Source organism: Gymnodraco acuticeps, unplaced genomic scaffold (genome assembly GCF_902827175.1).
Source record: "Gymnodraco acuticeps unplaced genomic scaffold, fGymAcu1.1, whole genome shotgun sequence".
NCBI classification, from domain to species: Eukaryota; Metazoa; Chordata; class Actinopteri; order Perciformes; family Bathydraconidae; genus Gymnodraco; species Gymnodraco acuticeps.
In genome coordinates, this window is record NW_022990054.1 from 487,508 (window position 1) to 500,088 (window position 12,581).

The 12,581-nt window shown below is 43.5% G+C and overlaps 1 protein-coding gene across 1 annotated transcript in view; it reads right to left on the reverse strand.

Moving 5' to 3' along the window:
- Positions 1 to 895: 895 nt before the first annotated feature.
- Positions 896 to 12,581, reverse strand: part of pamr1 (peptidase domain containing associated with muscle regeneration 1) — a 33,544-nt gene continuing 21,858 nt past the window's right edge. The window contains 11 exon segments of the mRNA XM_034215977.1: positions 896 to 1,909; positions 1,989 to 2,347; positions 3,570 to 3,709; positions 3,711 to 3,800; positions 4,006 to 4,072; positions 4,747 to 4,923; positions 5,012 to 5,872; positions 6,097 to 6,288; positions 6,459 to 6,629; positions 9,284 to 9,391; positions 10,086 to 10,303. Of these exon segments, the coding sequence (XP_034071868.1) occupies positions 1,331 to 1,909; positions 1,989 to 2,347; positions 3,570 to 3,709; positions 3,711 to 3,800; positions 4,006 to 4,072; positions 4,747 to 4,923; positions 5,012 to 5,872; positions 6,097 to 6,288; positions 6,459 to 6,629; positions 9,284 to 9,391; positions 10,086 to 10,303 (2,962 nt within the window). The 3' untranslated portion in view covers positions 896 to 1,330.

The window sequence follows — 12,581 nt, forward strand, 5'->3', positions numbered from 1 at the left end:
CGTCGGGACTTTCTGCAACAACACCACGCGGTTATCTTGATTCTGATTGGCCAGAAGACATTATCAAAGATGTTCTATTGAGAAGACGATCACTATGTGACAAAAGTTTTCAAAACCGTTTCTGCTCTTCGGTATTTCCAGACAAGTGGGTACTGAAATTAATCTTACTAACTGCCGTCTGTGCAATTCTCGGCGCGAGTTGGCGGAATTTATTTAGCTTACTTTAACATCATTTTTCATGGTGGGGCTAAGCCATTTCTTGGTATGGGTGTAGCCTACCCCAGCCATACCCTGGCGCTGCCACTGGAGGGATGCATGGGGCGGGCCATTCTGCACATGCGTTAAATATTTTAACGCAATTAATTCTAAAAATTAATTACCGCCGTTAACGCGATAATTTTGACAGCATTAGTTTAAACCTTTATTTACTTGTGCAAAGTAAATTTAGTTACAATTATTTTAACTATTTGAAAGGCATTGAAATAAAAACCAGTAAACCTACAACCAGAGTCCAGCTCCTCTACTCATTCTATTGGAGATAAAGTAATAGTGTATTCTTTATTGCCCCCTTTTGGAAGTCAATATATGCTGCAGCTCGTCTCTATGTAGACTCACTAATGAATAATGGAGGAGGGTCAGAATGGAAGTAATTGATTTAATTTGAGCACAGAAAAGGGATTTGATCTGTGAATAACGTGCTCCGTTTATGGTTGTGAAAATGGTGCTTCTGTGACCTCGATTCATTTGCCTCACATCACAAACCCACTGTGTGCTTCATAGAGCAAATATAAGATTTTTCTTTCTCAATATAATGATACCAATCAGTCAGCAGAATATATTCCTTCAAGCAAAGATACAGAGTTACACTATGATTAAATATAAGACACAGACAAGCTTTAACACACCCACATGTTTTAATTAAAATCGTTGTCATTTTTCTGTCTTTTGATACAATATATACATCCCTTGCGTCATATGAATCGATATAATAATCCAATACATTACAACATATATACATCCCATTGAGTACAATACAAACCATGTCAGCCAGAGGCGTATAATGGTTTTCTGGTCATTTTCAAGTCTGTAACCTCAGCCTGAGGGACCTGAAAGGCTGATTCCCAGCACATCTAATGTGTTAGCACCCCCTTCAGTTAGAGCACTGTGTTGTCAAATGTTTCCAGTGCTTCTGCATTGAGAAAGAAAATGCCCTTGTGCAAGAAAAAAAAGATTAAAAAGCACTGAAAAACAGAAGAAAGATGTGTGAAAGAACTGTAAGATATGAAGCTGTTTTGAAGCATAGAGGGAACGACGTCATTCAGTAAGATTTTCATTTCATATTGCTCTCTATCCAGTCTTTGAAGTTGGCTACACGTGTGTAAACTGTGTAGAGGTCAGGATTACACTCCCCTTGGTCATAGCCAAAGCTCACTAGTCCCAGAAGTCTCCACAGCCCTTTGCCCCCCCCCTGCACCTGTGTGCTGAGAGAGGGGTTCTGCCTGCTGCTGGCTTGGTTCTCAGAGAGGGCGGGGAGGACGAGGATTCCCCCCGTGTCAGAGGGACATATGTTAGAGGGTTCATAGTCAGGCTTCTGGCTGGCACAGAGCATATTGTCCGTGACGCCAACTGGCACGCCGTTACGAGCATACTGCTGCTCACAGGGCACAACATCGGCAAGGTGAACGAGCCCAACCCTTGCCTTCTCATCAGGACCTAAACTTGGGTCAGGCAGAGGAGACCAGCCAGTTACAAGCCCCTGCTCAGGGCTCGCCTCTTCCCCCTGGCTTTCTGAGAGGCACAGGGGCAGGACCTTTTCTCCGATTCTTGCTTTGTCCAGTAACTTGACAACAGCCATGTCAGAGTCGAGGATATTGGGGTCGTAGTTTGGATGAACAGCAATGGAGGCCACCTAAAGGGGAAATAAAGACTTAGGGTGCAAGTTTGATTGAAAAGGATCACCAAAATAAAAAAGATCTCCACAGGCTTACCCTCAGGTGTTGAAGACCTTTACTTTCACGGTGGTCGTCACGATACTGCTTCCGTACCACCACCTTGATTTTCGCAGCATCAAGAGGATACACTTTCCCCAGCTCTGTCACACAGTGCGCTGCGACCACCACCCTCTTTTGGTTGACCAGAGCCCCACTGCACACCAGCTGCCAGTCAGAGGGCTGACTGTAGCTGCCAGGTCCTGCTCCACCGTTCCCCTTCAGGGACCCTGCCTGGCCGCCTGCCTTGGTCACCTTGGTCTCAGCTCCGTTGGTGGATCGGCGGTAGATGGCTGCCAGCCAAGGCCAGTGAGCTTCTGCCGGCCTCTCTGGGTCAAAGGTCGGATGCTTCCCACACACTGCCAAAGAGGAGGTGACAGGATGAGAGGACAGAGAGGGGAGGGTGAAGAATACAGGAACAAATTACACTGAGACTGTGTCAACACTGTGGGACTGTCTTTGATTGGTCTTTCCCTTCTGAGAGCCTTTTTTTGCACATACTGTAAAGTGACGTCTGAAAGATTGTGTGCCAACATGCAAAGCAGTAGCATAATTGGAGTGAAATACTCAACAGCCACACTATCTTGTGAAATGTGAGAGCCTCTAACTCATGAAAGAAGCCTTAGACAATCTCTATATAGTGTTTTAACACAATTAGGCATCTGTCCAACCCTTCCCATTCCTACAATTATTTAAAAAAATCTTCTACAGGAGATTGAAATATCTTATTTCCACGAATAATAGTGAAGTAATACATAAACAGACTTAACATCTTTAGACATACACTTTTTAGACTTCCAGGCAGATTCTTACAACTTTTACGTTCCACGATTTTGTGATCACCAGCACATAGAAAAGGACCTTCAGGGTTCGTTGACCTTGTTGTGGATGTGTGCACACCAATTAATTTAAAGGCAAAAAGACCAGACACCTTTTTATGCAGTCCACAAAGAGAAGCCAGTTTAGTGATTGTTTCAAATAGCGATTTAAGTGCCTGGCTCGTTGTTTTTCTTCAATTAACAAAATCAATAACTATTTTAAAGTCTGGTATTGAAATGTTGAGTCCACCACTCTGTGTGTCGCAGCAACCATTGGTAGTGCGCATAGTTCTCTTTTACATCACTATTATAGTGAGGGGAAGGTCCACTGTGAATGGATCTACCCTTATACAGAACTGTCACAGCTTGTGTATTTACAAACTGAATGTATTGAAAGTTGAAACTGTTGTGCATGTACTTTAAGTTGTCCATTTTTAACTCTTGCTTCATCTATTTCATAGTGCAGTGGTACATTTCAGCTCATATCATCTTAGTAGCTTAGGGAAGTAAGTCTGAGGACTATAGCTAGCTGAAATTCCTAAAAGATGCTGTCAATGTCTGCATTTCGAGGCAGTGATAATATTTCAGGAAAGTCTGTGTGCACACAGTAGACTTTAATAATATTTTTTCACTAGCTCAATGTCTCCCCGAGTGACCACATCATCCTTTTCTATGCAATTATCATTGTTTAAAATGTGTGTCAGTGAGTTTGTTCTGTGAGAGGGTGGTGGTCCAACAACAAGCAGTCCTCTGCTGCCCTCACCTGGTGAACAGGACACATGACGCCCACTCCATTTCCCAGTCTTCAAGCACGTGCGGCGAGAACTTCCAGAGTGGTGGTAGAAAGCTGAGACACACTCGTACTCTATGAGCGAGTAAAGGTGGTGGAAGCCCTCGGGCAACTGGGATTGCACGGGGGGGGGCTTTAGTGGGGTCGTCAGACTGAAATAGTGAGCTCAGCCCAGAAGAGTAGAGCTTGTGCACAGGTGTCTTTCTGAGGAGAGAAGAAGAGGCCAAGGGTATGTGGAGATACCCTTTGTTGAGTAAATGCTGTGCATGTAAATGTTGAGTAAATTGGGTATGAGTGCAGAAAGATGGCATTAGACCTGTTGATTTAGATTTCTAGTCACTTAATAGTAAATGATCTACAGTAGGCTACTGTTTGTACATTATATAGGGTGATGCATTGGTAAACATACCTGGAGGTTGCCTGAGGAGGTAGAACTCTCTGTTTAACCAGCTCTGACACTTTGGGCTCCCGGCATGCTGCAAATAAACACACATACAGTACATCACACATACAATATAAACACCAAAGTCCCATTAACATCAGTTGTGATGTCACAGAGCTACTTTAACTAGGATATTGACTGGGATTTGTAAAGGGAAAACCGTGCCATGCTTTAACTGCATTCATGTGGTGTGGGTAAATACAAAATAATAATACCAAACTGGAAATATCCTTTGGCTGCTGTATATCCTCCAACAGCATTACTTGCTTTGTCCTCTATCCTTAGCTACTACATTTGTGAGGAAGTTGATTTAACCACTTACCTTTTGGCAAAGAGCTCATGAGATTCCAAACCATTTACTATTTAAATGACCATTTAAAACTTGATGGATCATTGTACTGCAAAAATCCCACTTGTATTTAATGTGAGCATTTTATTAAGCATTTCAGAACTACTTAATAGCATTTATATCTACATGTTTGATGGCCTGATAAAAAAGAAGAAACTCATGACCTGTCATTTTCACTTCAACACTGAGTCTGCATTACCATTGAATGTGTCTTCGTGAATGATTTACTTTACATGGCAAACCTTATAAGAAAGTGTTCATTTAATAATTCAGTAACCATAACAAAAAATTCTGTATGTACATGCCTACAGAAACATCACCAGGAAATAGACCAAAGTAAATCAAAGAAAGGACATTACCTCTGACACAGAGCGATTGCTTGCCACTCCATGTACCATCTGGTCTGCAGGTACGTCGAGCATCACCACTGAGAGCATAGGAGTGGTTACAGAAGAACTCCACTGTCTCTGACTCCATCCCTGGCACCAGCTGGTGGTAGCCGTGGTAGAGTCGAGGGAGAGGTGGACAGCTTTTCTCTGCAGGACAAAAACTGACAGAAGTGAGGGTGGAGACTAACAGGAAGAGGGTGATGTTCGTTTTTATTTTTATAAAGGAGTCTCTTACCAGGGAAGCTTTGGTTGACTTCCTTCTCCTTTTCTTTTTCTTTCTCCTCCCTCTCCAACTCCTCTTTTGTTTTCTCTGTGGAGAACTTCTCAGTCTTTTCCTCTTTAACTGTTGTTTTTTCATTTTGTTTTCCACTCTCCTCACCTCCGCCCCTGTACAGGGTGTACTGTGTAATGTTGATTCTAGTGGGAAGGATTTTCTTCCCCAGCTCTGGAGAATCTATGGTGTTATTTTTCTCCTGTGTGTCCTTTGTATCACGTATACCAGTGTTGTTCTTTGTGGTTTCCAGTTCAATTATCTCCACTCTGTTGTCACCCTCAGCTATGACATCATTATGGCCGACTTTGTCCTGATCTGGTTTTCCATTTACCTGCTCCTCTTTTCTTTCCTTCTCTTGTTGCCCTTTGTCATTTTTCACAATTTTTATTTCTGTGATATCTGTCTCCAAGTTTGTTTTCGGGTCACCTTCTTTTTTCTCAGGTGGCTTCCCTGCCTCAGGTTCTTTATTTTCTACTGTGTTCAGGCTGTTGTCTGGGCTTTCACTATCCACTTTATCTTTGCTGCCTCCAGTGGGTGTCTCTAACCCAGTATGTGTTTCTTCCAGCTCTCCTTCATTCCCACCCACAGACACAGTTTTCTCTGGAATGTTACCAGTGAATTTATCTTTGCTGTCGACTGCTGTTGTATTCTCATGCCCAGTGTTTATATCTCCCCCTCCAACACTTTCTTTTACTCCAGTTGTGTTCTCTTGACCTTTCTCTGTAGTTTTGCTGATATCTTTGTCACTATCTGTTTCCTGGCCTTTCCCAGTGTCTTTCGTCTTGTCTGTGTCCTTTTCTGCTTCAGTGAGAGTGTTATTAACTGTGGATAGAGAACATACAAAATATCATTACTTGTTTGTTAGCAGCTTATTGCAAATATTTTTGTACCCAGTTGGCTCGTCATGCAGAATGACTAATTTTGTGATCTATTAAAGACCGACCTTATAAAATAAAGAAACCGAACGTGTACTTTGCAGTATTTGCACTGACTCATCCATCTTAACTCTAATCCTTGTTATTTTTTGAAAACACTTTGGTTCCTACCTTGGGTGCAAACAGGAGGAGTGCCACTCCAGGTGTTGTTGGGGAGGCAGGTTCTCTGGGAGCCCGCACTGAGTTCATAGGGCTGGTAGCACATGTACTGTAGAGCAATGAGGACATCATTAGGTCCGTAAACCAGGAAGTGGTCCCCATGTTTCGGCTTGGGTGGTAAAGTACAGACTCTTTCCACGGGCACTGGAGACAGGAAAGAAAAATCAGGCTTGAATAATCCGCAACAAATATTTTTCCATAATCTGCATCGTCTCTAAGGCAGTACGTACATGGCATCCAGACCCGATGCAAATGAAACACACATTTCCCAGATCTCTAATTTCAGCAGTATGGCAAACATATAGATATCTTACCACACTGTGGGGCAGGAGCACTCCAGGTGCCGTCCTTCAGGCAGATGGCCGTACGGAAGCCCCGCAGCTCAAAGCCAGGGTCACAACAGAAAGTGATGCGAGCCCCCGAGTGATGAAACAGACCCTCAGTGGATCCATGGGTGGGCACTGGAGGCCTGCGACATCCCACCACTGAATGCAAATACAGGCATGCACATTTTATTCATGAACACGTCATATTTTCCAGTTTTTTTAACTGAATGCTGGATCATCCAAATTAAGGCTATGGGGATTTAGTCAGCTTTTCGAGCTTTTCGAGCATACCTCAAACATGACTTTATTACTCCTCCCTGCTGTAACAGACCTTCAGTGAGTTCAACCATTTCTGGTGTTTTCAGGTCAGACAGGTAGCCTCTGCAACAAAACCTCAGCTTTCAGACAAATAACTCAAATGTTTCACAAAAGTCCAAAGATTTAAAAGCATAGTCTGCTACCTAAGAGGCTCATTAATGAGTAATTTCACCCGTTGTGGTAAAGTTCACAGCAAGACTTTTACACATGGCTTGTAAATGAAGAAAAACATAGCTTTAATCAAACTGTTTAATTTTCCAGTTTTGTAAAAGAGGATTTATGAAGTGGCGTAGTAGAGATTGGTAATGTGGTATTGGAATACTGTGTTAAATCCTACTGCAAATTAAAAGTATCAATGTCACAAATGGGGGAATTATTGTGTAATCTTTGCCTGTGTTGTTTCTTTAGGAACGTTATGTATTTATGTCAATCAAATTGTAAATGTTGTGGTCTGCACCACCCAACACAAAAACCCAAACACACATGTTAACACTGACGTTTCAAACCATTGCAACACTACACACTGTGTGAGCAGGATATTTTTCTGTGTTGTTGACTTAAAGTTGGGTCCGATCCATGAAAACTGTGGTGTTAAATCTGCAAACCAAGGAACCCTCCCTATAATCTGGGAAGTGTTTGCCTTATGGCATTGTCAATCTAAGTCCCGTAGGCGATGGAAAAAGCCAAACGGCAAAACTAAACTATGGCTGACCTCCTTTGAATATGTGTTTACAAAGTTCAAGCATCCTGGGCTGCAATGTTGTAATGTACCTAAATTGAGATGAGTTCCCACTCCAGGGTGGAATGCTAACTTACTGAGCATCATGACACATACTGTAAGTTAATCATCATTCCTTTAGTTAATGCCTTGGAAACTATGTTGAACACTGCACTCCAAAACAAATTAAACTCAAGAATAGATTAAACTGTGCCAGAGAGAGTGAGAGAGGAAAATAAATTATATCCTATCTTGACTTTCAACAATAATGTTTCAAGACTCTCTTATTAAGAAGGAGTTTTAGTTCAGGCTTACAAAAGATGACAGGTTGATTATCGTAGACATTATATACAGTATAGCTGATGTCAGGTTCATATACATTCTCCATCTGACTCCGGGGCAGATATATAGACTATTTCCTTCACAAAATGTCAGACATTAGCTGTTTTCCACTCACGACCATTACAATTAACAGCTGAGGATTTCTCCTGGGAATACAAATGAATGCACACTTTGTGGAATGAAACTCCTGGCTGTTTTGAAAGTGTCTCCTCCAGGGGAAAAACTGGCTCATGTTATAAAAGTACAATTGTTTCACCGTTCGTTTTATAGACTTGTATATAGCCCTGAAAATGACACCACAATATATAAGGGAGTGGGTTCACAGGTCTGTTTTTCCAGAACTTAAAGGAGGTGTGTTGGACATAAAAACAGAAGTTAGGGTCCAGACACCCATAAATAAAATACCTTTTAGGCAAACACCTCCCTGATTGAGCAGTACCCGCCTGACAGATCGGAGCTCTGCCAGTTTGTTGTAAATGTCCACAAAGATTTAAGTTGAAACGTCTATTTATTTTGTTACCAAGGCCCCATTTTACAATGTTTCTACATCTAAGTGACGTATGGGGAGAACGCTTTTTGCAACTGGTACAGTACTTAGCTTGAGATCTGCAACCAGCAGCCTCAAAACAGGCTGCAATGTTAATAACATACCAATCATTTATCTCCAATTAAAGTGCTTGTTGTTGCCACCAACGTCAGATTCAGGTGACTTCTTTATGGAAGACAGTGGAAAACTTTAGGGTGGCATATAATGTTGAAACCAAAATGGGAAGCTGAAACTACCACACACTAAAAAGCACAGCTCTTCAACTTTTTCCTGATTTTCAATTAATTATGTATGAGCATTTTCCCCTCTAACTTATTTTCTCAGTTGGTTTTCTTGCGAAACCTTATCCAGCTGTTCACAGCAGTATGAATCCTCATATTTCTTTGTTCAATGCTGCTCTATCCCATGCAAACACATTTGTTAGATGTTAACTATAGCTTGGACGGAGACTTCATGGACAGCGAAGGCAGTCTGATGAAGAGTGAAAATGCCTAAGATAATTCTGGGATTTTGTCAGCGTCAATCCAGTAATGTCTAACTCTAACAGATGCCTTGGGAGATGGACAGATCAAGTCATGGCTACAGTATGAGACTTGTTTATTCTTGCATGGGATGAGAACCTTTCTTCCCTCATTTTTTATATAAATATTTTTCTTCAAGATGATCATGCTTTAGATTAGGTTTATGTGAGCTGTCGCTCAGTGGAGAGAGTGCTGGACTTCGAATCAGGGGGTACCAAGTTCGAGTCCCACTGCAGTCAGCATGTCGTTGTGTCCCTGGGAAAGACACTTCACCCCAAATTGCTCCTGTGGGGATTGTCCACAGTACTGATAAGTCGCTTTGGATAAAAGCGTCTAACAAATGACATGTTATGTTACACAGACTCACCATTTTCACACCTCTTGCCTGTGTAGCCAGCCAGACAGGCGCAGTGGTAAGTGTAGGAACTGTCCAGGATACAAGTCCCATCATGCAGGCAAGGAATAGAGCTGCAGGCTGTAAACACACAAGTGGTAGACATTAGTATAGAAGAAGAAATGGTGTATTTATCAGCATTATAACTATAAAATATGTATTTCTAAAGGAATGGCAGCTACATCAAGGGTTTTATATTCAAAGCTGCTATTAGAATGTCACTTTTATTTTCCATTTCTAAATGTGTGTGGGCAGTTGTACACCGAAAGCCTCTGTTTACTTTTACTAGAACTGGCTGAGCTGCTAGTAACTTACGTTTCTGAGTTTTAAAGCTCGAGAGTGAGGACATTTCTGGAAAGTAAACACATTTTGGTCGGTCCTGACTTTCTCAACGGGCTGTGTGGGCAGTTTCAACACCCTGACGAAACGTTCAGGTGTCAGTCACGCGCTGTTAAAGGCTTTATATTTTACATGAGACTGTGAGTGCCTTGGAAACTTTTCTCTTGTTTGCATCTGTTGTTACTCATTACTCACAAGAGCCTCTTTTGTTCATTGAGTCTGATTCAACAAATGACTTTTTATTCATCATCCATAAAGCAATGACAGACTGTTGTCATAGGATTAAGACTTGATTTTAGGTGGGAGGTTGAAATACCCCTTAGATTATAGTCAGGATTTGGGCAAGGAACTACATAAGGTCCTCAAAAGTATAGACGTATATTATGACTGGTACATGAATAGAGAATGTAGTAAATTATACTGGTCTCTGACCTACCTGAGCTCTCCTGAAAAGTGGCAAAGAATCCATCAAAGTTCTTGTAACCATCAGACACAAAGAGTATGTGCAGACTGTTTCCAGAGCTGTGAACCGGAACAGGCCTGTTGTTCCCACAGAATCGAGCGATAACACGCGAGTTGATGCTGTCACCGTCTCTGACCTCCACGTAATCATAATGACAAGAATGGTGAAACTCCAGACTCATCATCATAAACCTGTTAGGGAAGAGGATGCATATAAAAAAACGTACATTTGCAAGATAGAATCCGAGTTTGAGCTTCTAAACTAAAAATCCATAATTACAAAATATATTTAGTGTTACTCGACCTCAACACATGTATGGATTTCACGACATAAAGCAATTTTTGTTGTAATAGGTCCTGTTTTGTTTTATTTATTACCCCGGATTGTGAGAGAACTTGTGTTCCCCGACAATGCAATACCAACTGGCACCATGGAAATGACACATTAATCATAGCTAATAAATGTGATAACAGTCGATAGGGGATATACCCCACTTTTAGAGAGTTTACTGCTCCTAATGGCATGTGAAACTAGTCCTAGTTTAACCAGGTATCACAGCAGTTAAAGATGTCTATTGATTTCTGTTATTTTTGTTTTTCTTAAATTGAACAAAGATGAGTTGGAGTTAAGTTGTTTGCAGTACCAAAGATGAAAGGAACAGAGTAGCCTGAGATCATGAATCAAACAGGTAAAGGCAAGTAAGACCACATTATAACAACAACAACAACTTTGTAGTTATGATATGAGTCAGGATGACACATTTAAGATAAAGCACAGTAATTATTGACAATTGGCAGCAACAATTAAACAGTTAGAACATCATTGTTCTCATTCATAACACTCCGTTCGATGTCTCACTATGGGATGCGCCTCATCGCGGAGCAAACAGAAGCATCAATCTCATTACGCCAATCCTGATTGGCTGGTGATCTTGACGTCAGCGTCAGGGAATTCACCCCCTATAAGTAGCTTGCGCCACGACGCATGCGCCATTCAAACACCTCTTCTCGCTTCAGAGCACATCTCTATTGTAGCCGGACAAGCTTAACGGTCCACAGACTGAACCCAAATATAACCATTTCGGTCGACGGGCGCTCGCCGGCTACTCCTTCTGCTTCGCAGGAAGACGGTAATACTAACGCCAGTTAGTATTGAAATCAACCTCGCCGTTTCTTTCCCCGGAAAGTAAGGTAAGGTTTTGATTTTTTCTCAAGCTAGCTACGCACCTGTTGCTAGCTAGCTTCCCCTTACTACCGACACCACGGTAGCAAGGACGCTTTTCTTTTTCTTTCTCACGGAGGAGAAAAGGATTAGAAGTATATTGACACACCAGTCAATATTCTTTGAGAACAAAGGACCCACACCGTCCCTTTTTCTCCGGATTAAGGACGGGTTGGTAACACTTTTTCTCTCAACGACGTACCTGTTACGAGCGGGTCCTCTCCACGCCACGAGGCGAACAAGATGGACGCCTCTCCCCCTCACACCAGAGGAGTCAGGGACTCGGAGGCTCGGTCATGCGGCTGCGGGTTGAAGAGAGCAGGCACAGACTCACACCAGGTCTGCTCGTCCTGCCTCGGGCTGGAACACGCCCAGGAGGCTATCGACAACCCCGGCTCGTGCGGGCTTTGTGCCCGTTTCACCCGAAAGAGCCTCCACCGACGGCTAGCACACCAAGCTAGCTTGTTGGAACAGGACTCCCTCATGTCCACTGACTCGCCGTTTGGCAATCAAGACACGGGGGCGTCCGCCGCAGAGACTGAGCCCCTCACTGTGTCGGTCTGGGGCTCACTAACAGCGGCATCTGCGGAACCGGGATCCCACGCCGTGTCAGGCCGGGACCCGGTGGCGGCAAGAGACGCGGGAACGGAGCCCCACGCCTCACCAGGCGGGAGCTCCCGGCGAGACCTCACCATGGTCTCGCCCGCAGAGGCTCGGCCTGCTCCGCATACCGCCGATGGAACTGCTGGTGGCAGACCACCTCCTACCGAGGATGGGTCACCAAGCAGGAACCCCACGCTGCCAGCGAAGGTGGACCGTTTCCAGTCGACCATGACTGAACGGTCCTACAGAGCCGCAGCATTGTCCGCCAGGGCTCTGAACGTTTCCTCACTGCTAACCGCATACTAAGCGGAGCTCTGTGAGGATATGTTGAGTAATCCTGGACCGGCTGTTCTGGATGAGTTGGCCGCGGTCACAGACATTTGTCTCCGTGTCCAACGCTCGCCGTCCAGGCCACGGGCAAAATAATGGGGATCACGGTGGTGAAGGAAAGAGCTAGATGGCTCAACCTCACCAACCTCCCAGACCGGGAAAAGGAGGATGTGCTTGACATGCCCATCGTTCCCGAGGGGATTTTCGGCTCCGCTCTTGCCTCCATGCAGAGGAGATGCGAGTCGAAAAAGAAGGAGGATGAGGCCCTCCACCTCTGCCTCCCTCGAAGGGCCCAGCCGCTGCCTTCGCAGCGGC